The sequence below is a fragment of the Mobula hypostoma genome, chromosome 8 (genome assembly GCF_963921235.1).
Source record: "Mobula hypostoma chromosome 8, sMobHyp1.1, whole genome shotgun sequence".
Taxonomy (NCBI): Eukaryota; Metazoa; Chordata; class Chondrichthyes; order Myliobatiformes; family Myliobatidae; genus Mobula; species Mobula hypostoma.
In genome coordinates this window covers 53,211,135-53,236,899 of record NC_086104.1, presented here as the reverse complement: position 1 = coordinate 53,236,899, position 25,765 = coordinate 53,211,135, and the positions used below count along the sequence as shown (strand labels likewise).

At 41.6% G+C, this 25,765-nt stretch overlaps 1 protein-coding gene across 18 annotated transcripts in view; it reads left to right on the top strand.

Annotated features, from left to right (window-relative positions):
• Positions 1-25,765, top strand: part of nrxn1a (neurexin 1a) — a 1,799,241-nt gene that overhangs the window by 1,032,374 nt on the left and 741,102 nt on the right. For all 18 annotated transcript variants that reach the window (XM_063055858.1, XM_063055840.1, XM_063055854.1 and 15 more), the window contains one exon: positions 2,117-2,236. In XM_063055858.1, coding sequence (XP_062911928.1) covers positions 2,117-2,236 — 120 coding nt within the window. The remainder of the gene's footprint in view (positions 1-2,116; positions 2,237-25,765) is intronic.

Sequence of the window (25,765 nt, the reverse complement as noted above, 5' to 3'; positions counted from 1 at the left end):
GTTCCCATGTGGTCAGGTTTAGTTCTTTTTTGCCTTCTGTGAGTAACAATGCTCGTGAGAGATAATTCATTTTCTCACTTTTCCACTGGAGTTGTTCATTGATTGGTGTGCCCTACAGTTCTTTTCTCTGAGTATTGACTTTTGTTTTATGATAAAAGTTGTTGCCATTAGTTAAGTCTTCAGATTTAATATTTAATGCAGGAAGATTTCTTGTGACTGAAGGTGTGCAACCCATTGCTTGAGAAGTTGGTTTAAGGGATTATTCACCACAAGTCTAATGGACTATGATGGGGAGCATGATAAGAGAGGGGAAGACAGTGTCACAGAGTGGCAAGTGAATTCAACTTCCAGAAGCAAGAGAGCCATACTTGGTCAAAAAAGCAAAAGCAATCTGCAGAAGCTAGACATCTGAAATTAAGTGCTGAAAATACTTTCCATATCAGGTAATATCTGTGGACAGGAGAATAGTTATGTTTCTGGCCAATGAGCTTGCTACAAGACTGAGAAGTATTTAAAGAAAGAGACATATTTAACTTTGCATTACAAGGAAATGGATAGAAAGATGACAGTTGATATTTGTGATAGGGTGGATACTAAGAAAAGATGGATGGTACTGATTAAAGTTGCTGGTGAACGCAGCAGGCCAGGCAGCATCTGTAGGAAGAGGTGCAGTCGACGTTTCAGGCCGAGACCCTTCGTCAGGACTACGGCCTGAAACGTTGACTGCACCTCTTCCTACAGATGCTGCCTGGCCTGCTGCGTTCACCAGCAACTTTGATGTGTGTTGCTTGAATTTCCAGCATCTGCAGAATTCCTGTTGTTTGGTATTGATTAGTATTGATTAGGAGAAGATGCTGCAGGCTTGTTAATGGCAACTAAATGGTCTGAAAGTGAAATAAATGAGAGGAAGACAGAGGAGGCAAAAACTTCTGATCATGTTTGGTTCTTGGTATTGGGCTTGGAATGGCAAATGGAGTTTAACTCAACCAAATGTGAAGGTTGCACCTAGGTAGGTCAAATGCAAAGAGGCAGTACACCGTTAAGTGTCTTGCTGATGAGCAGATCGATCTTGAGGTCCAAGTTCCATTCTGAGGTATTCTATTCCTACAATCTTCTGACATGAAGCTGAAAGGGCAAACAATGTTTTCAAAATGATTTTAAAATATATTTTAGTGAAAGTTATGTATATCAATAATTGTAATTGCTTTTCTTTTTTAAATAAAATCAAACTGACCACATGGTGCTCATATATAATGGAGGACACAAGAATAGGTTATCAGAAAAATAGTATAGAAGTGCTATGCATGAAATAAGTATACATTTGGTAACCATTTATACCATGTTATATAAATCATAATAATTTAGAAATATTTAATTTTGTACCTTATAGCGAGTAATTTTCTTTGCATTTTGCTCAGTCACGCTTGCCTTAGCAAAATATTTTCCTTGAATGTTATTAATTATTGAAGTGCTATGGCCAAGTATGCCATTCTGATGGCAGAATATTACTTATTTTTTCTGGCTGGCTTATTGATGATAAAAAGCTGCTATCACATCTTTTGTTTCTTATTGCATCTTTCTCTCCTTTATAGCAGCATGTTTGCTCTGAATTTTTTCTAATGTTTGCTAACATGCCTCTACTGCTTACTAACCTTTTACATATTTTGCTTTTATTTTGCTGGCAAAGTTGCATTGATGAAAGCTGACTTGCAAGGTAGATAGCTGTGTGTTTGTACAAAACAAGACTGAAAACCGTGTCTGTGCCATATGCATACAAACAGCATTTATCTGCTTTGGAACTCGATTATTCTTAAGTCAAAATTCAGAATCAATAAGTATTTTTTAAACATATTGCTTATTATCATGGGGCTTTCAGTCTTGAATGTTTTATTATTTTAGTATGTTGAATACATTTGTTTGCTAATCCTTGATATGCTAATTGCTTTTAGTAATTGTTTAGAAGTGTCCAAGTTCTTTCACTCATTCTAACCCCTAACCTAAATATGTTCCTTCCTATGTCAAGCTTACAACTGACAAAAAAGCATGCAAAATTTAACGTTGTAGGACTAACAACATGCTTTGGCAAAAATGCACGTTTTTGTGTGTTCCGACTCAGGGCCAAGTACAACCTGTCAAGAGGATTCTTGTGGAAACCAAGGTGTCTGCCTGCAACAGTGGGATGGTTTCACCTGTGACTGCACTATGACCTCATATATTGGCTCTTTATGCAATGACCGTAAGTACATATTCATGTTCAGAATGCATTGTGATTCTGAAGTTAAAGCAATACTATAAAAATTGATATGGTATCCTTAGTAAAGTTGAATGATTAGTGTGATCATTCATTATGTAGGCATTCATTTTATGAAAAGATGGATTATGCAGTATAAAGTCAACTGCTGAAATGTATGTGATACTGTAGAGAGCAGTGTTTGGTGATAAATTTGTTGATATTTAACAGTAATATTTGTCTGCATTGTATGTGGCAAAATTATGCACACGTTTTGTATAGTCACTTTATTAATTAGATATTGTCTGAATGTTGTTCTGAGTATCTTCTGATAAAGTTAAACAAGAAACAATTGTGAAGCAAGAATTTTGTTGGATTTGATGAGGTGACTCGAAGTGCTGTCTATTTCATTGGAGGAATGTTTCAGCTTGGCAGGCAAATGTATTGTCACAACTGATAATAAGGTGCTCATTTCAACATGCCTTTGTCTCAGGACCCTACATTTTTATGTTCATTGCTGTTATAGGGTTATAGAGCTGTACAGCCCATAATGTCTATACCAACCATTTTTGGCCATTTATTCTAATACCAATTGCCTAAAATAGGTTTTGTATCCTCCTAAACCTTGCCTACCTAGGTGCCTGTCTAAATATCTTTTAAATATAGTGATTGCATCTGATTTTACCACCTCCTCTGCCAATGAGTTCCAAATGTCACTGACTCTCTGTGTAGGAAACTAAATCTTTCCCTTCAAATCACTTTTCAATGCTCCTTCCTCTCAATTTAACTGTATGCCCTCTTGTTTTTCATGCCCCTCTCATGGCCAAAGAATCAGAGTGCATATCCTATCTATGCCACTTATAAATTTAGAAATCTCTATTGGCCTCCTTCACTCCAAGGACGGCCATCCCAGCCTATTCAATCTCTCGACACAATTAAAATCCTTTGATCCAGGCAGTATCCTGGTTCAATCCAGCTCAACCACATGCTTCCTATATGTAATGGGCACAGCATGGCAACTGGTACTCCAAGTGAGGTCGAACCAAAGTTTTGTAAAATTGCAACATCTAATCTTTTATACTCTGTACCCCATTGTATGAAAGTATGCCTAATCTGGAAAGTGGGGTAAGTTTCAAGAGGAATGATTGGATTGCCTGGATTGTATCTGCTGGACTTTCAAAGAGTGAAGGAAGACTTAAATGAAGTTTATGTGGTGTTAAGGGGTCTTGACAGGGTGAGTGTGGAAAGAATGATTCCACTTACGGGGAAGTCTATTTAAAAATTAGGGATCACCCATGTAAGGGAAAGAAAAATCAGTTTTTATCTCTCTCTTTGAGACTTTGAATCTTCTGCAAAGGCTGTTAGAAGCAGTCTTTGGATATGATCAAAACAGAGGTATGTATATATGAGTTTAATTAGCAAGAGGATGAAAGGTTAGCGAGGGTAGATATGATCACAGAGCTAAGGTCATAATCAGATCTGCCATATTGAATGTTGACTATGGCCCATCTGATTATGACCTTATTGAATGGTGCAGTAGACTCAAGAGAACTAGTGACTTACATTCCATCCTGCTTCATATGTTGGACAGGTAAAATATCAGATGTGTCACAACAACGAACAACTAGAAATCTGTTGTCTGTTGTGAAATAACCAATATTTATCATTGAATATTCTGAAGGGCAAACATTGGCTGGCAAGTTGGGCTTGAGAACGACTGAGCAGCATCAAATGTTGTAGCAACTGAAGCAGAAAAAACTGCTCAACTATGTGGTAAATATAAGGTGACAGTGAACCGAACAAAGTTGACATTTTACCCTTATTGGATCTACATATAGAGTTGGCAGAAGCCAACATTTTCTCAATCTGTCACATGAATATATTAAGATGTATAAAAAGATGAATCAGTAATATTATATAATGAACATACATAAACATAATTTTTCATCTACAAAATTACTTTATGGGTTTAAATTGGTCTGACAATCTTTTATCTTAACATGGGCATGGTAAAGATCTCTAAGTATTCATGCAATAATGGTCATAAATGCCAAAGAAGTAAATATCTGAATCTTGCGCTGCACAAGTAAAAGTTTCAAAAGAGCCAAATATGTTTTCTTATCAAGAGTAGTGCTTTATTTGTGGCTAAAAGCTGACGCAAATAGATTGCAACTAGTCAAAGACAGAGAAATTATCAAGGCAAACGCATTTGAAAAGATTCAAAATTGTAAAACTACACTAGGAACGGTACCTTTCAGTGTGAATGGGATCTTTCCAAAGAGTACATGATAATAGTGTGGTGGTGTTCTAGTATTCACAGCCTCTTGAAATGGATTGGTGTGATCAGAACTCAGTTTTGTATTATAGGCTGAGATTTGAGTTCCATTTTCTCATTCCGTGGTTGACCAAATGATATAGCCTTGGACAAAAGTTTCTGGTTTTGTGCATTTATATTTGAGTGTCTTATGAAGTGGAATAACAATAAATACGTGCTTACTTCACCATATTATCCGGAGCTAGAATTGTGAAAGAAACAGCGAAGAAGCAAATCTTATAAGGGTGTTATGAGAATAATCAACTTTTATAATGAGACATTGATTAGCAAGCATTTGCCTCAGCGATGGAACAATGCCACATTCCACACCAGGTTATAATCTTTCTGAGTTACTAAAGGTAGAAGAATGATTATAATTAAGCTGAGTTCAGTCAAACCTTGAGCGGAAGAAAAAAATTGAAACAAAGACAAAATTTTGATACAAGCTAGAAAGACAGACATTTTAAGTAATGAGGCAACATTTATAAATTAACACTGCATGGAAACTCGAGTCTCAAAAATAAGGTGCTGAAATGATATATTGTGAAAGTAGAAGACAGAGTTAGAGATGTAATGTAAGTCACTTTATTCCTGCAGGAGATTTCTAGGCAATATTGAAGAATTATGTGATCATCAGTGTATTCCAGAAGCTGACCTAGCATAGCCAATTTATTGAAAGTGCACAGGCTTCTAATGAATTGAGCCAAGAAGTGACATCTCTCTCAACTTGAGAAGTAGATATAATGCCAACAATATAATTCTTAGAAATCAAAGAAACTCAGCAAACCTGGAGAGACATTAGATTGGTCAACAATGTGATTAATTCTTTTCAGAAAGGACAAAATAATAAAGACATGGAATACATAAACTAGAGAGAGTAAAAACTTTAATGAATGATGTGCAGAAAAGAAACTCACTAATGCATTGCTTATGATCAAATCATAATTGTTCTGAAGGATTGCTAGCTGTCAGTTCTATTAAAATATTAAATTTCAAAATCTCTTCTGTTTATTTATGAATTCATATAGTGTACATATATAATTCAATCCTGAATTTCAATTATTTCGATTATTTTGTTAACTGAGCCTTATGAGAACTCATTGTTACCACTTAGTTGGTTCCACCAGATGGCACTGTGCTCATTTACAAAAGTTGTCATCTGTCTGTGTTTGACACTACAATATACTTTTGTTAATGAAGAAGGCAATTTCAAGTAATATCACATAAAGAAGAATTTTTTTGTCTTGAATGCAAAGTTCAATCTAATTCTGTGGGTATTTCATAGAATAATACCTTGGGAAATATTTTGACAATAGTATGCAATGTGTGCTATCCTGCAAAATTAGAGGCAATAAGATTTCATTCTTGGTATAACCAGACTCACAGGTTGACAATAATTTTCAGCTCTTGAGAAATGTGCATATTTAGTAAATCCCCATTTCAATAATTAATCTCCCAGCATCATTTGATATCTGTCACAGAGCAATAATAAAAGAAATTTTTACTTGCCTCGTCATGCTCTAAAGTAGAAGGGAAATGTATACATCAGTAATTTCTGTGATTAGAGTGTGATTTATTTCAATAAAAGGAATTCATTCAGATTATCATAGAAGTCTTGACATTAACTCCTTACCTTAAAGATTTGTTAGAAAGTATTATGTGTAATTAGATGTTAAAAGCCTTGGCTCATTGTTTATTCTTTAATTTTCTATGCATACTGTCTTGATATTTTTTTTGTTAAGCACGATATTAACTTTGATATTAGTTGCACATTATGTACAAAGAACTACATTGATTTATACATGGATAAAATTTGGAATTAGTTAGGAGTTAAACAAAAGAGGGTCACTCACTGACAGATTTTAATTTTAAATTTTATTTTCTTATTTTTTTAGTACTGTACTTGGAACTCTTGCGGATTAGCCACCAGTACGCAATAAAAGTTATTGAAGCTGCTTATGAGAATAATGATAAATAAACTTAATTTAATGAAATGGAAACCAAAAACTACAGATCACATTCTGGTACTTAATTGAGATTAAACTTCATGCCATCCTTCAGAGCTAACGATACCAGAAATTATGGGGTCCTTCAGAGGGCACAATTGTCATGTACTGTACAATACCTGTTTCTGCTTGCAACCAGAATAGTTCACTGACTAGAGTCCATTATTCAAAATGTACTGTGCATTTTAATCTAATTCACTGAAAACATCAGTATCATTTGTTCATATTACAGGGCCACTTTCCCAAATGCACTGTTTCATACAAAATGCTGGAGGAACTCAGCAGGCCAGGCAGCATCTATGGGAAAGAGTGAACAGTCGATCTTTTGGGTCTCAGCCTCGCTTGCTGAGTTCCCCAGCATTTTGTGTGTATTACTTTGATTTCCAGCATCTGCAGACTTTCTCCTGTTTGCACTGATTCATGTTGATTAGCAGAGTAAGGGTATGTCCACACTACGCCGGATAATTTTGAAAACAAAGCTTTTTCTCTTCGTTTTGACCTCCTGTCCACACTGAGCCGGCGTTTTCAGCCCCCGAAAGCGGAGATTTCACATGAAAACCATGCAAAGTGAATGCCATTTCACATGAAAACCATGCTATGGTTTGGCACACAAGGGATTGTAAACAAGGAAAGCTTCTGTCGTCTCTACATGGTGATATATTTAGGAGCATGATTTTGGTTGGTCCTATTTGACCTGTGATTAGCAAAGTCAATGGTAAGATACTGAACCTCTGAATTCTATGCTCCGTTGAATTGATCCACGGCCAAACCAATGTAAAGATCGAATGCTCGTCACTTAAGATAGAGGAGGAAACATGCTCTAAAATTCAGTTACGTGACTGCTTCTGAATACATTAGGATACTATTTGTAGTGAAGCATACAGATCAAATAAAATTAGCTGAAGCTTGTCAGTGAATGCCAATGTCTTAAATTTGTTTTCTCAATAAAATATGTGTGCTACTTTGTAGACCAACTTGCTGATGTGGTATTTGAAATAGTTTTGACATCAGGTTTCAACCAAACATTAACTCTCTTATATTAGCAACAATGGCAGTTACTGGTGTAGATCAGTTCCATGCACTGCAACTCCTCTCCTTGCACAACATAATATCCCTCTTTGGCTGTTCTGCATGCTGAAACCTGAACTTTCAAGATGTACCTGCTTTTCAAATCATGTTGTCCAATCTTACATATTGTTGATGCTCACACGCCATTTTGTGCTTTAAAATAGTGAGCGTGTATACTGTATTGCTTGGAAATAGATGTTGGATATAATTTAAAAATACTTTTAACTATGATATTTCAAAGATAATTTTATTCACATAAGTTGCTAGATCTTCTTTGTCTCAGTCATAGGACATGTTTTGAGTTGAACAAAGTAGAATCTAGTCTGTTGGCCAAAATCATCCATGCCTACAAAGGTAATCCCATTTGTCTGTATTACCTTTTCCAATCCATGTAACTGTCTACATGACTTTCAAAAATTGTATTTGTACCCACCCCAACTTGTTCCGCAAACCCACCACCCTCTGTTCATTTCCAGTAGAGGGCTATTTAAATTTGAGTCAAAGATTGAGTCCAGGTTCTGTGGGATTGGTGACAATTTCTGTTGATTATTTTTGTTCCATTGTGACCTCCAATGCTTGATTATCTTGATTTGCTCGTGGCAACCCTTCCAACCTATGGTGATTTGGATGTGATGGTCCCACAGAAATACAATCAATGAAACGAACGATAGAAATTCCTTTCCAACCTCGGGGGATTGATGTTTACCAGTGTCAGGAAGGAGTCAATAGCTGATGACTTCAGCGATACACTTTGGACTGATATTTTTTGTTACTCTGTTATATGTGAAGGACTGGTCCCATGGCAATCATGTTATGAGGTTGATGTCAAAGTTCTGTTCATGAGAAAGATATTTCTCTAAGACACCAAACAAACCAAGAGATTGCTGAGGCTCTGAGATACTAGACATTTAATAAGCTGCTATTTGAACTTTAACTCAGGTGTCAGGCTGACGAGTGTCTGAATTTCTTGCCAACCTACTTTTTATTCCCCTGAAATGACTCTCAGGTGAAGATCAACACTATTGTACTGTCAATTCTCTTATCCCAAATGCTTAGTAACCTTGTCTAATGTTGCTTTCTCCTACATTTGTGAAAAAAGATGATACAATGATGTCATAAAGAAAAATCCAGCATGGATCTGTAAAAGGTAAATCATATTGAGAGTCATTGAATAATACAGCACAAAAACTGTCTCTTCAGTTTCTAACCACAGCATTCTCCATGCTGGTTACAGTTGCTGCATTTGGCCCATAGACCTCCAAACCACACCCCTCCATGTACTTATCCAGATACCTCTTAAGTGTTGCAATTGTACCTGCCATGACCACTTTCTCTGGCAGCTCATTCCAGATAGTCACTACCGTCTGTGTAAAGAAGTTGCCTCTCAGGTCTCTTTTAAATCTCTCCCCTCTTATCTGGTATCTGTACCCTTTAGCTTTGGACTCCCCAAGAAGACTATGAACATCCACCTCACCTCCACCCCTCATGATTTGATAAGCTTCTATGTGATCACCACTCATTCTTCTATCATCCAAGGAGTAAAGGGACAATATGGCTGACCTCGCCCTATAACTCAGACCCTCTAATCCAGGAATCATCCTCATAAGTATCTTCTATACCCTCTCCATCTTGACAATGTCTTTCCTATAACAGGGTGACTAAATCTGCCAGTAAGGCCTTACCAACGACTTATATAACTGCAATACATTATCCAGACATCCCACCCTGCAAAAACTCATTTCAGGGAGGTAGCACCACCATTTCAGGGAGGTAGCACCCTCGCAACCTCATATCACCCCCCCCCCCCCAGTCGATCTCCAAGGGTGTATGTAATACTTTGTTTAGTGATTTTGTCTAATTGGTAAACCAAGTTGGGTATATGCAGAAAATTTGACATTAAAATATGTACTTATATTATATTATATTATCATGGAGTTGCTTTTTTTGTTCTATTACAACTTAAAGCAAGTCTACAGGGAGTTTGGCCTCATCATCTAGGTCATCAATTGAGCAGCTCCTTAGCAGCTAGCCAGCTAGTTTAAATAACGTTAGCTATGCTAATGAACGAATGACACCTGTTAAACTCACCTCAACATGTCTTTTACAGTCTTAACCCACCACGGGCAATAGAAAAGTCACTGTTGCAAACAGTGCAGCGAGCAACACTGTCATTATTTTTGAGGTCGACTGTAAAGCCTGCCCATAGAGAAAAATGATAGGTCTACCTAGCATGAGGAGAGACGAATCAGGATACTCCCTCTTTCTCTCCCTCTTCCTCTCACTCTTCCTTTCCCTCTCCCTCTCAAAAAAATCGATTTCCAGGATATTGTATATAATTTGTGGGCGCCAGGGAACCACTATCAATATGCGGGAGACTCCTGGAACTTCCAGGAGAGGTGGGATGTCTGCGTTATCCCTCTTCCTGAACTTGATCCCCTGAATGTTGAAGGACAACATGCTAAATGCCTTCATCACAACCCTATTTACTTCTGTGGTCACTTCAAAGGTTCAAAGGTTCAATTTAATGTCAGAGAAATGCATGCAATATACACCCTGAAATGCTTTTTCTTTGCAAACATCCACAAAAACAGAGAAGTGCCCCAAAGAATGAACGACAGTTAAACGTGAGAATCCCAAAGTCCCTCCCCCTCCCGTGTGTAAGCAGCAGCTAACAACGATCCACCTTCCCCCCACCAACAAAAAAGAAGCGCTTCGTTACTGTTACCGAGCCCAAGCGTGTGCAAAGACACAAACCAAAGTTACCCCAAAGGCTTCGCATTTCATTCAACATTGAACAAACCACAGGTTCTCTCTCTCCCTATTAAGGAAAAGGAAGGTGTTCCCCCATTTTCACAGCGAGCAGGAGACATAACAACAACCCACTGGTTTACGATGTTAAAGATCCAGTTCATCGCTTTTTTTGAGCTCCGCGTCCGAAGATCGCAAAGACCTCGGGTCTTCGGGCCCACAGCGAAAGATTTCTGGCCTCCCTGAGGACACACAAGTCTCCTGCCGTGACACCAACCCTCGATCCACCCGTCTCCAGAGCCCTGAGATCTTAGGCTTCCAAACACGAGTGAGACTGTCAAACCCTTGGCATGTCAAATAATGGCCAGTTGTGGAGCCCCAAGAATGGGTCCCATTCCCACAACGAACTGAAGCCTGCATGTAACTCCAGGTCAGGGTCTTCAAAAGAACCCTGAAAGGGAAAAATAAAGATATTAAAGGTGGAAATAGAGCTGTTCCTGAAGATGCAAGCAAAGGAGTTGCCTTTAGGTGCCATTATCCCTCCTTTCAGAGAACTATACACTTGTACTCTCAGGTCCTTATGTTCCACAACTCTCTTCATTGCCCTGCTAATCACTGTATAAGTTGTATGCTGGTTTGGATGTCCAAAATGCATCAGTTTGTTCTTGAAATCTATCTGCCAGTCCTCAGCACATCTTTGTAACTGATCAATATCTTTCAATTCATTGTAACCTGCTTCTCGATCAAAAAGACTACTAATTTAGTATTAATCCAAATCGCTTGGATTCATAATTAATGTAAGTGTTCTAACGCTGATCCTTAGGGCAGCCACTAGTCAAAGGCCTCCAGTTGGAAAATCGACCTTCAAACATCACCTTCTGCTTCCTATCATGGAGCCCATTCTGAAACCACCTCGCTAACTTTCCCTGATTCCCATGTGACCTAACCTTCTAGCCTGCCACAAAGGACCTTGTCAAAGGCCTTAATAAAGTCTATGCCAACAACATCCACTGCCTTACCACCATCTAGTCCCTAAGTTATTTCTTTCAAAAACACCAATAGATTTGTTAGACAAGACCTTCCACACACAAAACTGTGTTGACTATTCCTGATTGGGCCTTGACGTTCCAAATGATGTTTTACCTCAGAGTTCTCTCCAGTGATGTTCCTACAACTGAAGTTAGGTTCACTGGTCTGTTGTTAGCTACCCTTCTTGAACAATGGAACAACATTAACTACCCTCCAGTTTGCCGGAAATTTGCCAGTGGCTAACGATGAAGTAAATACCTGTGAAGGGAATGTCCACAGGGGAACATAGCACTGAATGCCTACTGCTTTGCTTCTCCTGATAGTTATCCATTTCAAAACAGTAAGGGTTGATGTGGTCTGTATGGACTTTAAATTTAATATTTGATCTTGTATCACAAAAGAAGTGTCATCAAAATTGGCCATAGAATAATAGGATTTACAACAGCATGGATAGACACTGGAAGCAGAGATAGTAGTGAAAGTGTTCTTACAGACTGGAGGAGATTGTATTGTGGAATTTTCCAGGAGCTGGCATTTGATCAAGAAATGATTTCCAAAAATTCTGTTAATGCAAAACATGATGTTTTAGGTAATAAGGAGTAATATGATTTCATGAGGATATAAATAGGCAGCTGGATTAGGCACAAAGGTGACAGATGAGTTTAAGTGCTGGGAAATGTGAAATGTTGTACGTTATGAATTGAATTGAAACAACAGGAATTCTGCAGATGCTGGAAATTCAAGCAACCCACATCAAAGTTGCTGGTGAACGCAGCTGGCCAGGCAGCATCTCTAGGAAGAGGTACAGTCGACGTTTCAGGCCGAGACCCTTCATCAGGACTAACTGAAGGAAGAGTGAGTAAGAGATTTGAAAGTTGGAGGGGGAGGGGGAGATCCAAAATGATAGGAGAAGACAGGAGGGGGAGGGATGGAGCCAAGAGCTGGACAGGTGATAGGCAAAAGGGATAGGAGAGGGTCATGGGACAGGAGGCCTAGGGAGAAAGAAAGGGGGGGAACCCAGAGAATGGGCAAGGGGTATATTCAGAGGGACAGAGGGAGAAAAAGGAGAGTGAGAGAAAGAATGTGTGTATAATAATAAATAACAGATGGGGTACGAGGGGGAGGTGGGGCATTAGTGGAAGTTAGAGAAGTCAATGTTCATGCCATCAGGTTGGAGGCTACCCAGACGGAATATAAGGTGTTGTTCCTCCAACCTGAGTGTGGCTTCCTCTTTACAGTAGAGGAGGCCGTGGATAGACATGTCAGAATGGGAATGGGATGTGGAATTAAGATGTGTGGCCACTGGGAGATCCTGCTTTCTCTGGCGGACAGAGCGTAGGTGTTCAGCAAAGTGGTCTCCCAGTCTGTGTCGGGTCTCGCCAATATATAAAAGGCCACATCGGGAGCACTGGACGCAGTATATCACCCCAGTCGACTCACAGGTGAAGTGATGCCTCACCTGGAAGGACTGTCTGGGGCCCTGAATGGTGGTCAGGGAGGAAGTGTAAAGGCATGTGTATCACTTGTTCCGCTTACACGGATAAGTGCCAGGAGGGAGATCAGTGGGGAGGGATGGGGGGGACGAATGGACAAGGGAGTCGCATAGGGAGCGATCCCTGCGGAAAGCAGAAGGGGGGGGAGGGAAAGATGTGCTTAGTGGTGGGATCCCGTTGGAGGTGGCGGAAGTTACGGAGAATAATATGTTGGACCCGGAGGCTGGTGGGGTGGTAGGTGAGGACCAGGGGACCCTATTCCTAGTGGGGTGGCGGGAGGATGGAGTGAGAGCAGATGTACGTGAAATGGGGGAGATGCATTTGAGAGCAGAGTTGATGGTGGAGGAAGGGAAGCCCCTTTCTTTAAAAAAGGAGGACATCTCCCTCGTCCTAGAATGAAAAGCCTCATCCTGAGAGCAGATGCGGCGGAGACGGAGGAATTGCGAGAAGGGGATGGCGTTATTGCAAGAGACAGGGTGAGAAGAGGAATAGTCCAGATAGCTCTGAGAGTCAGTAGGCTTATAGTAGACATCAGTGGATAAGCTGTCTCCAGAGACAGAGACAGAAAGATCTAGAAAGGGGAGGGAGGTGTCGGAAATGGTAAACTGTAAAGATGAGGCCACACTCAGGTTGGAGGAACAACACCTTATATTCCGTCTGGGTAGCCTCCAACCTGATGGCATGAACATCGACTTCTCTAACTTCTGCTAATGCCCCATCTCCCCCTCATACCCCATCTGTTATTTATTTTTATACACACATTCTTTCTCTCACTCTTCTTTTTCTCCCTCTGTCCCTCTGAATATACCCCTTGCCCATCCTCTGGGTTCCCCCCCCCCCTCTGTTTTTCTTCCTGGACCTCCTGTCCCATGATCCTCTCGTATCCCTTTTGCCAATCACCTGTCCAGCTCTTGGCTCCATCCCTCCCGCTCCTGTCTTCTCCTATCATTTTGGATCTCCCCCTCCCCCTCCAACTTTCAAAACTCTTACTCACTCTTCCTTCAGTTAGTCCTGACGAAGGGTCTCGGCCTGAAACGTCGACTGTACCTCTTCCTAGAGATGCTGCCTGGCCTGCTGCGTTCACCAGCAACTTTGATGTGCGTTGCATGAATTGAATTGAATTGAATTGAATTGACTTTACTAAAAATCTTTATGTTACGACTCCGTCTCAATGTGCAATTTATAATAAATAGTTTATACAACAGGATAGTCAATGTAGCATAGAAATACAGTTACATCAGCATGAGTTAAGCAATCTGATGGCCTGGTGGAAGAAGCTGTCCCGGAACCTGTTGGTCCTGGCTTTTATGCTGCGGTACTGTTTCCTGGAGTTGGGGTGACTCGGGTCCACAATGATCCTTCAGGCCCTTTTTACACACTTGTCTTTGTAAATGTTTTGAATAGTGGGAAGTTCACATCTACAGAAGGGATAACATGAGCCAGAGGAGCTGATTGTAGTAGGAATATAGGAATAGAAATATATAGAGATATCTTAGACTGAAGTATAGAGTTTGTTGAAAATGGTTAAAATCCTTCAGGGATATTCGTGCCCTATTTATAAAGAGGCATAGATTACAAGATCAGGAAAGTAATGATGAACCTATATTATACTCTTTGACCACAGCGGAAGTACTGCATTCAGTTCTTGGTTCCCCATTTTAAGGAACGTGATAATTTGTCATGCAGATAAAACGGAGAAGCTGGAGATGTATTCTGTGAAATAAAGGAGGTTAATGCTATGTTTTGTAACTCCAAAACGTAAAATTAATAGAAAGAAAAACACAGAGCTGTGAGATGCATCTGGTTAGTTTTGCTATACTTGTAGCAAGGTACACACTTATGATGTGTTGACATGATAACATATGCCTTTGACATACTTTTACATTTAACCCATAGTGAATGATTTCTAAAAAGAATGCTTAATCAAACAAAGATTTATAATATTACTCAAATATTACTGAAATATTAAATACACATTTTTCTTCCCTGCTTAGCTATGAACTCCAACTCGATAGAATGGATCACAATGATATACACAGTATATTGTGTAATGGAACTACTATACAGGCATGCAAAGTATAGTACATTTTAATTTGTCCCATTCAGGCCTAAAGATTTATTGGTGTGGAGGATCTCTCACTGTTGTGGGATAACGTCTTTCCTAATGGGGGTGGGGAGGTATCACTCTGCTTGGCAGGTGAGACCTGGCTGTGAAATAATCTTAGGTTCTGGGGCCTCCTCTGTGGTGGTTCTAGGTGTTGACTCTGGGACTACAAAAAGTGGTTCTGATAGCTTTGGACATTTTCCTTCTCAAACAATTGCCTCTGCTCTCCTCAACTGATGACGTCAGGTACAATCTCCACTGTTTAGGAGAGTGGTCCACTTCTGTCCTTAAATCATTCCAAGTACCCTCTTTTAATCACCTCTGTAGTACCTCGTCAGGACTGCTTGGCCATGAGTGAAACCTCAAACTCTTTGTTTGAGGAGATCAAAATGTCAATACAAGGGACAACTCAGGAACAGCTGAGCTGCTGAATTATTAGTTGTGGAGTGCGCTGAATTGTGACATGCAAGGAAGAAATAAGCAAGCTTCTGATTCAGTGTAGTATGTTCTGATGATATTGCTCGCAGTGTGTTCTTTTGTCTCAGGACAAACTTCTCCATCAAGGCAGTTGTAACTGAGTAGTACACTGCAGAAGTTATGTATGCCTTATACCATTCATTTTCAGGAATGACTGTTTTGCAAAAAAATGTGGTCCATTGTCACTGACTAAGTGTTGTGGACAGACAGTCCTTGAGAAGAGGCTTCTCAACATATCAGCAGAGTGTAAGGCTGTAGAGGAAGCTACCGGGAACACGTCTGGCCGCTTTGTAGATGTACTCACTACTATTAAGGAATTTATGCCAATGAATCCACATGAAGCCTCTGCCAGGGCAATGGAGGCCATTCCCAGGGATGGAGAGGTGCTGTGCTTGATATCTTCTGGATGTGTTGGCATCCTGAACAGTGCATAGCAAGCTGCTCAATCTACTTGATTTATCCCAGGCCACCAAGCAGACCTTCAAGCCAACACTTCCATTGTGACCATGCACTGATGACTGGCATGTAACTTCTCCAACACTTTAGCCCTCAGCTTGGATGGTGTAACAACTTTCAGTCCCCACGTAAGGCAATACATCTTGACAATGGTAAAAATGGGGGAACTGGTGATTCTGCTGCACACTCCAATCGTTTTGGGTGGTCAGGTAGACCTGAGGTCTTTTCTGGTGTCCCTTTGGATTATCACTGGCATAATAGAGAGACTTTTGATTTGCATTAGGGGGAATACTCAAAAGGTGTGTCCTCTTTTGTAAAATTTTTAGGCATTTTCTTTTCCAAGGTTAAATGTGACAAACCATCAACATTTCCATGATTACTTGCCATCTTGAATTTGATCTTGTAATTGTGCCCTCCAAGAAACAGAGTCCATCTCTGCATTCATACTGTTGGTGTTAGTGGAACACCCGTCTGTGGATTGAAAATGGGAACTGGAGGTTGATGATCAGTAATGAGGGTGAACTCTCTCTCATACAAGTATCGGTTGAAATATTTTACACCCCAAACCAGATTCAATGCCTCTTTGTCAATCTGTTCTTAATTTTTCTCTGTAGTGCTAAGGGAATGTGATGCAAAGGCTGTGGGGAGTTCATTTTCTTCACTCATATCATGTGTCATGACTGCACCTAAATCATAAGGTGAGGTGTCACAGATGATCTTCACTGGACAGTGTCTTGCATCACCATTTCCTTTGTCTTTGGAAATACCAGCTCACACTGCTTTTGTCCAATGTCATCTCTTCCTGATCTGTAGTAATAAGATCAAGGGGTGGAGCACAGTAGCCAGCTTTGGCAGGGGCCTATTATGGTAGTTGACCAATTCTAAAAAGGACCACAATTGTGACATGCCCTTTTGCCTTGGGGCATCCACCACTGCTTGAATTTTCTCAGCACACTTGTGTAATGCTTTTGTGAATATAGTGTGACCACAGTAAGTGATGCTTGGTTTAAAGAATTAACACTTTCTGTGTCACGCCCTAAACCCATAATCTTCTTATCTTTTTAACATTGTTTTGAGATTTTGCAGATGTTCCCAGTCATCCTCACTGGTAACAATGGTGTTGTCTAGGTAACAATGAGCGCCTGGGCAGCCTTACTGCACTTGCTCATAGCTTTATGCCAGTGTGTGGAACAGATGCTACTCCAAAAACAAAACTATTATAGTGATAAAGCACTTTGTGAGTGTTTATGGTGAGAAATATTTTGGACTCTTCTTCCATCTCTTTATGTAGGTAAGCCTCAGCTATGTCCACTTTGCTGGTGTTTCTCTGCAGGAAGGTTTGCAAAGATATTCTTTATCCTAGGTGGAAACTAATGATCTACTTTCAGTATTGTGCTGATGGTGACCTTAAGATGCCCACAGATCCTGACAGTCCCATCCTTCTTTGATGTTCGGACGACTGGTGTTGCCCATGGGTTTCATTCAAACTTGGAAGGAAATCCTTTATCATCCTTGTGATCCAGCTCACTAGCTACATTCGGTATAAAGAACCTGATGGTCTTTGGAAAACTTGGGTGTGGCATTTATTTTAACACTATTTTACCCTTGATATGTTTGAGTTTTCCATGCCAGCCTTGAACACTGATGTGGCATCATCCAATGCATGGTTACTTAGAGTGCCAGGCTTTAGATGTTTCAGAAAGGACAGGAAGGGAGGCAAAAGAGGTGGGGGCTTGGCACTGCTGATCAGAGATAGTGTCAGGGCTGCAGTAAAGGAGAAAGTAATGTCTACTGAGTCTCTGTGGGTGAAAGTTAGGAACAGGAAGGGGTCAATAACTTTACTGGGTGTTTTATATAGACCACCCAATAGCAACAGGGACATTGAGGAACAGATAGGAGACAGTTTCTAGAAAGGTGTATTAATAACAGGGTCATCATGGTGGGAGATTTTAATTTCCCAAATATTGATTGGCATCTTCCTAGAGCACAGGGTTTAGATGGGGTGGAGTTGTTAGGTGTGTTTGTAGGATAAACCCACAAGAGGAGTTATAGGCAGGTGGTCACACCGGGGCCACGGGAAGCAGACAAGTGGGTCACGGTTAGGAGGGGGAAGGGGAAGAGTCAGGTAATAGAGAGTACCCCGGTGGCTGTGCCCCTTAACAATTGGTACTCCTGTTTGAGTACTGTTGGGGAGGACAGCTTACCCCGGGGAAGCAACAGTGGCCGTGCCTCCGGCACAGAGTCCGGCCCTGTAGCTCAGAAGGGTAGGGAAAGGAAGAGGAGGGCAGTTGTAATAGGGGACTCGATAGTAAGGGGGTCAGATAGGCGATTCTGTGGACGCAGTCCAGAGACCCGGATGGTAGTTTGCCTCCCTGGTGCCAGGGTCCGGGATATCTCTGATCGTGTCCAAGATATCCTGAAGTGGGAGGGTGAGGAGCCAGAGGTCGTGGTACATATAGGTACCAATGACAGGTAGGAAAAGGGAAGAGGTCCTGAAAGGAGAATATAGGGAGCTAGGAAGGGAGTTGAGAAAAAGGACCGCAAAGGTAGTAATCTCGGGATTACTGCCTGTGCCACGCGACAGTGAGAGTAGGAATGCGATGAGGTGGAGGATAAATGTGTGGCTGAGGGATTGGAGCAGGAGGCAGGGATTCAAGTTTTTGGATCATTGGGACCTCTTTTGGCGCAGGCGTGACCTGTACAAAATGGACGGGTTACACTTGAATCCTAGGGGGACCAATATCCTGGCAAGGAGATTAGCGAGGGCTACTGAGGTGACTTTAAACTAGAATGGTTGGGGGGTGGGAATCAAATTAAAGAGGCTCGGCGAGAGGAGGTTAGTTCACAACAGGGGGATGGGAACCAGTGCAGAGAGACAGAGGGGTCTAAAGTGAGGGTAAAAGCAAAAAGTAGTAAGGAGAAAAGTGAAAGTGGCAGGCCGACAAATCCAGGGCAAGCATCAAAAAGGGCCACTTTTCAACATAATTGTACAAGGGCTAAGAGAGTTGTAAAAGAGCGCCTGAAGGCTTTGTGTGTCAATGCCAGGAGCATTCGTAACAAGGTGGATGAATTGAAAGTGCAGATTGTTATTAATGATTATGATATAGTTGGGATCACAGAGACATGGCTCCAGGGTGACCAAGGATGGGAACTCAACGTTCAGGGATATTCAATATTCAGGAGGGATAGACATGAAAGAAAAGGAGGTGGGGTGGCGTTGCTGGTTAAAGAGGAGATTAACGCAATAGAAAGGAAGGACATAAACCGGGAAGATGTGGAATTGATATGGGTAGAGCTGCATAACACTAAGGGGCAGAAAACGCTGGTGGGAGTTGTGTACAGGCCACCTAACAGTAGTAGTGAGGTCGGGGATGGTATTAAACAGGAAATTAGAAATGTGTGCAATAAAGGAACAGCAGTTATAATGGGTGACTTCAATCTACATGTAGATTGGGTGAACCAAATTGGTAAAGGTGCTGAGGAAGAGGATTTCTTGGAATGTATGTGGGATGGTTTTTTGAACCAACATGTCGAGGAACCAACTAGAGAGCAGGCTATTCTAGACTGGGTTTTGAGCAATGAGGAGGAGTTAATTAGCAATCTTGTCGTGAGAGGCCCCTTGGGTAAGAGTGACCATAATATGGTGGAATTCTTCATTAAGATGGAGAGTGACATAGTTAATTCAGAAACAAAGGTTCTGAACTTAAAGAGGGGTAACTTTGAAGGTATGAGACGTGAATTAGCTAAGATAGACTGGCAAATGACACTTAAAGGATTGACGGTGGATATGCAATGGCAAGCATTTAACGATTGCATGGATGAACTACAACAATTGTTCATCCCAGTTTGGCAAAAGAATAAATCAAGGAAGGTAGTGCACCCGTGGCTGACAAGAGAAATTAGGGATAGTATCAATTCCAAAGAAGAAGCATACAAATTAGCCAGAAAAAGTGGCTCACCTGAGGACTGGGAGAAATTCAGAGTTCAGCAGAGGAGGACAAAGGGCTTAATTAGGAAGGGGAAAAAAGATTATGAGAGAAAACTGGCAGGGAACATAAAAACTGACTGTAAAAGCTTTTGTAGATATGTAAAAAAGAAAAGACTGGTAAAGACAAATGTAGGTCCCCTACAGACAGAAACAGGTGAATTGATTATGGGGAGCAAGGACATGGCAGACCAATTGAATAATTACTTTGGTTCTGTCTTCACTAAGGAGGACATAAATAATCTTCCAGAAATAGTAGGGGACAGAGGGTCCAGTGAGATGGGGGAACTGAGGGAAATACATGTTAGTAGGGAAGTGGTGTTAGGTAAATTGAAGGGATTAAAGGCAGATAAATCCCCAGGGCCAGATGGTCTGCATCCCAGAGTGCTTAAGGAAGTAGCCCAAGAAATATTGGATGCATTAGTGATAATTTTTCAAAACTCGTTAGATTCTGGACTAGTTCCTGAGGATTGGAGGGTGGCTAATGTAACCCCACTTTTTAAAAAATGAGGGAGAGAGAAACCGGGGAACTATAGACCGGTTAACCTAACGTCGGTGGTGGGGAAACTGCTGGAGTCAGTTATCAAAGATGTGATAACAGCACATTCGGAAAGCGGTGAAATCATCGGACAAAGTCAGCATGGATTTGTGAAAGGAAAATCATGTCTGACGAATCTCATAGCATTTTTTTGAGGATGTAACTAGTAGAGTGGATAGGGGAGAACCAGTGGATGTGGTATATTTGGATTTTCAAAAGGCTTTTGACAAGGTCTCACACAGGAGATTAGTGTGCAAATTTAAAGCACACGGTATTGGGGGTAAGGTGTTGATGTGGATAGAAAATTGGTTAGCAGACAGGAAGCAAAGAGTGGGAATAAACAGGTCCTTTTCAGAATGGCAGGCAGTGACTAGTGGGGTACCGCAAGGCTCAGTGCTGGGACCCAAGTTGTTTACAATATATATTAATGACTTGGATGAGGGAATTAAATGCAGCATCTCCAAGTTTGCAGATGACACGAAACTGGGCGGCAGTGTTAGCTGTGAGGAGGATGCTAAGAGGATGCAGGGTGACTTGGATAGGTTGGGTGAGTGGGCAAATTCATGGCAGATGCAATTTAATGTGGATAAATGTGAAGTTATCCACTTTGGTGGCAAAAATAGGAAAACAGATTATTATCTGAATGGTGGCCGATTAGGAAAAGGGGAGGTGCAATGAGACCTGGGTGTCATTATACACCAGTCATTGAAAGTGGGCATGCAGGTACAGCAGGCGGTGAAAAAGACGAATGGTATGCTGGCATTTATTGCAAGAGGATTTGAGCACAGGAGCAGGGAGGTACTACTGCAGTTGTACAAGGCCTTGGTGAGACCACACCTGGAGTATTGTGTGCAGTTTTGGTCCCCTAATGTGAGGAAAGACATCCTTGCCATAGAGGGAGTACAAAGAAAGTTCACCAGATTGATTCCTGGGATGGCAGGACTTTCATATGAAGAAAGACTGGATGAACTAGGCTTGTACTCGTTGGAATTTAGAAGATTGAGGGGGGATCTGATTGAAACGTATAAAATCCTAAAGGGATTGGACAGGCTAGATGCAGGAAGATTGTTCCCGATGTTGGGGAAGTCCAGAACGAGGGGTCACAGTTTGAGGATAAAGGCGAAGCCTTTTAGGACTGAGATTAGGAAAAACTTCTTTACACAGAGAGTGGTGAATCTGTGGAATTCTCTGCCACAGGAAACAGTTGAAGCCAGTTCATTGGCTATATTTAAGAGGGAGTTAGATATGCCCCTTGTGGCTAGGGGGATCAGAGGGTATGGAGGGAAGGCTGGTGCAGGTTTCTGAGTTGGATGATCAGCCATGATCATAATAAATGGTGTTCAGGCTCGAAGGGCCGAATGGCCTACTCCTGCACCTATTTTCTATGTTTCTATTGTTACGTACCCCGTAACTGGGTTGCCAAACCAGCAGAAATGGATCACTCAGTTGGAGTCTGGAGTACTAGAACTAAGAAAGTTTTATTAAACAAACAAGCAACACAGTAATCGAAAGGATAATAAATGCAACAGTTCGGCAATGTTAACCACACATGTGCACAGAATTAAGATAACAGCATCAATCAAGCTCTATCATTGTCTAGGGGTAAATGACCAAATTTAAAAGTGACTCAAAGTTCAGTCCAGTTTAGTAGTTCAGTTCGCAGTAATCGTTGCCCTGGCGATGGACAACGTGGGGGGGAAGAGAGAGATAGAACGGGAACAACTGATCATTCAGAACGGCTTCACTCACAGACCGGCGAGATGGCTCACAAGCAGCTTTTGGGCGGGTCCTTGGTGATGTCACCTGAGGTCACCGACTGTGACCCCTCCTCCAGATGCGGTCGATCCTCTGCAGTGAACCCGGCACCCAGGCAAGGGCGGACACACACCGGGTTCCCGCTGATCGTACCTTTCCACCCTGGCCGTTGTCTGATACTTCTCACCCACTTGTGAGAGGCGCACCGCTTCCAGGGTCTTGTTACCTCGGGTGGCATGTGTCTGCCTTAGCAAACCGGTCCCTTTTTATCCCCCTGCTGGGGTATCGCCTGTCCATCACTTCAAACAGTTCAAGGTTCAAAGGGGGAGCCGCTCCAGACAGCTCTCTCTCCCACGTCCCTTCATTACACATCTCCAGACGCTGCTCCATTGTTCCTTATCTCTCCTTCCCCTGAGGGCAGGTGGCAGACCACTTGCTGATGTCACTGATGCTAACCCAGGCCAGCAAACATCTTAATTTTATGTGTATTCTCGTCACACTATGTTTCTAAGAAGAGAGGGGCTGTGCTTGATCTGGTATTGGGAAATGAACCTGGTCAGGTGTCAGGTCTCTCAATGGGAGAGAATTTTGGAGATAGTAATCATAATTCTATCTCCTTTATCATAGCTTTGGAGAGGGATGGGAACAGACAAGTTCGTAAAGCATTTAATTGGAGTAAAGGGAAATATGAAGCTGTCAGGCAGGGACTTGGAAGCATAAATTGGGAATAGATGTTCTCAGGGGAATGTACAGCAGAACTGTGGCAAATGTTCAGGGGATATTTGCTTGGCATTCTGCATAGGTACATTCCAATGAGACAGGGAAAGGATGGTAGGATACAGGAACAATGGTGTACAAAGGTTGTTGAAGATCAAGTCAAGAAGAAAAGAAAAGCTTATGAAAGGTTCAAAAAACTAGGTAATGACAGAGATCTAGAAGGTTATAAGGCTAGCAGAAAGGAGCTTAAGAATGAAATTAGGAGAGCCAGAAGGGCCCATGAGAAGGCCTTGGTGAGCAGGATTAAGGAAAACCCCAAGGCATTCTACAAGTATGTGAAGGGCAAGTGGATAAGATGTGAGAGAATAGGACCAATCAAGTGTGACAGGGGAGTGTGTATGGAACCGGAAGAGGTAACGGAGGTACTTAACGAATGCTTTGCTTCAGTATTCCCTACGGAAAAGGACCTTGGCGATTATAGGGTTGACTATAGCAGACTGAAAAGCTTGAGCACATAGACATTAAGGAAGAGGATGTGCTGAAGCTTTTGGAAAGCATCAAGTTGGATAAGTCACCGAGACCAGACAAGATATGCCCCAGGCTGCTGTGGGGAGCGAGGGAGCAGATTGCTGATCCTCTGGCAATGATCTTTGCATCATCAATGGGGATGGGAGAGGTTCCGGAGGATTGGAGGGTTGAAGATGTTGTTCCCTTATTCAAGAAAGGGAGTAGAGATAGCCCAGGATATTATAGACCAGTGAGTCTTACTTCAGTGGTTGGTAAGTTGATGGAAGAGATCCTGAGAGGCAGGATTTATGAACATTTGGAGAGACATAATATGATTAGGAATAGGCAGCACGGCTTTGTCAAAGGCAGGTCACACCTTTCGAGCCTGATTGAATTTTTTGAGGATATGACTAAACACCTTGATGAAGGTAGAAAAGTAGATGTAGTGTATATGGATTTCAGCAAGGCATTTGATAAGGTACCCCATGCAAGGCTTGCTGAGAAAGTAAGGAAGCATGAGATCAAGGGGACCTTGCTTATTGATCCAGAATTGGCTTGCCCACAGAAGGCAAAGAGTGGTTATAGATGGGTCATATTCTGCATGGAGGTCGGTGACCAGTGGTGTACCTCAGGGATCTATTCTGAGTTCAACCCAAATAAGTGTGATGTGGTTCATTTTGGTAGGTCAAATATGATGGCAGAATATAGTATTAATGGTAAGACTCTTGGCAGTGTGGATGATCAGAGGGTCCAAGCCCAGAGGACACAGGTTGACTCTGTGGTTAAGAAGGCATACGGTGCATTGGCCTTCATCAACCGTGGGACTGAGTTTAAGAGCCGAGAGGTAATGTTACAGCTTTATAGGACCCTGGTCAGACCCCACTTGGAGTACTGTGCTCATTTCTGGTCTCCTCACTACAAGAAGGATGTGGAAACTATAGAAAGGGTGCAGAGTAGATTGACCAGGATGTTGCCTGGATTGGGAGCATGCCCTATAAAAATAGGTTGAGTGATCTTGGCCTTTGCTCCTTGGAGTGACAGAGGATTAGAGGTGACCTGATAGAGGTATATAAGATGATGAGAGGCATTGATCATGTGGATAGTCAGAGGCTTTTTCCCAGGGCTGAAATGGCTAACACAATTTTAAGTGTAGAGGGGATGTCAGGGATAGGCTTTTTATGCAAAAAGTGATGAGTGCATGGAATAGGCTGCTGGTGACAGTGCTGGAGGTGGATACAATAGGGTCTTTTAAGAGAGTCCTGAATAGGTACATGGAGCTTAGAAAAATAGAGAGCTATGAGTAACTCTAGGTAATTTCTGAAGTAAACACATGTTCGGCACAACACCTTGGGCTGAAGGGCCTGTATTGTGCTGTAGGTTTTCTATGTTTCTATCTGTTAATTCGCTTTCAGTTGTCTCTATTGCAGAGACATAGCATGCAAATGGTGGATGGATCTCCAATCAAATAGTCATCTCTGCCAATCATGGCCCCACAATGCTGGCCTCCTGTTTTTACCACATACAAGCCCAATGTGGCATGCTGGTTGTTGTATTTCACTGTTTTGAATGTCATTTCCACAGGAGTTATCTTTTCTCTGGTCTTAGTTGGATATCTGCAGGCTTAAGTTCAGTACCTTTGAAATCCATTGATAAAATAATTTTAACTGCTCGTTTAAGTACAATTTGTGCTTCAGTTAGGAACAATTTTTGAGTGCTTTCTTGTACGTTTCCACAAAGCTATGCAATCTTTTAGTGCATCGTTAAACCCATCACTAAACTGTCAATGAACGCAGCAGGCCAGGCAGCATCTCTAGGAAGAGGTACAGTTGATGTTTCAGGCCGAGACCCGTCGTTGGTCGTCTTGAAGTTCTGAGTCGTCATCTATGAATGGAGTCAAAAGAGATGGGGGAGATCTTAAATGGATTTTTTTTTTGCATCTATTTTCTCCAGAGAGGACACAGTCCACAGAAGTGAAGCAAAGCAGCAGTAAGGTCATGGACTATATTCAGATCAGAGGTGTTTGCTTTCTTAAGGTACATTAGGGTGGATAAATTCCCAGGGCCTGTTGAGGTATCCCTCAGACATCAGTAGTGGGTAAGTTATGCCGACTGTACCTCTTCCTGGAGGTGCTGCCTGGCCTGCTGCGTTCACCAGCAACTTTGATGTGTGTTGCTTGAATTTCCAGCATCTGCAGAATTCCTCCTGTTTGCGTTACTAAACTGTCAATGTTCAGACAATTTCCTCAATTCAACCACATAAGCTGAAATGGATTCCCCTTCCTTTTGATTCTGCATACAAAACCTAAAGTGTTCTGCAATCAACAATGGTTTTGGGTCTA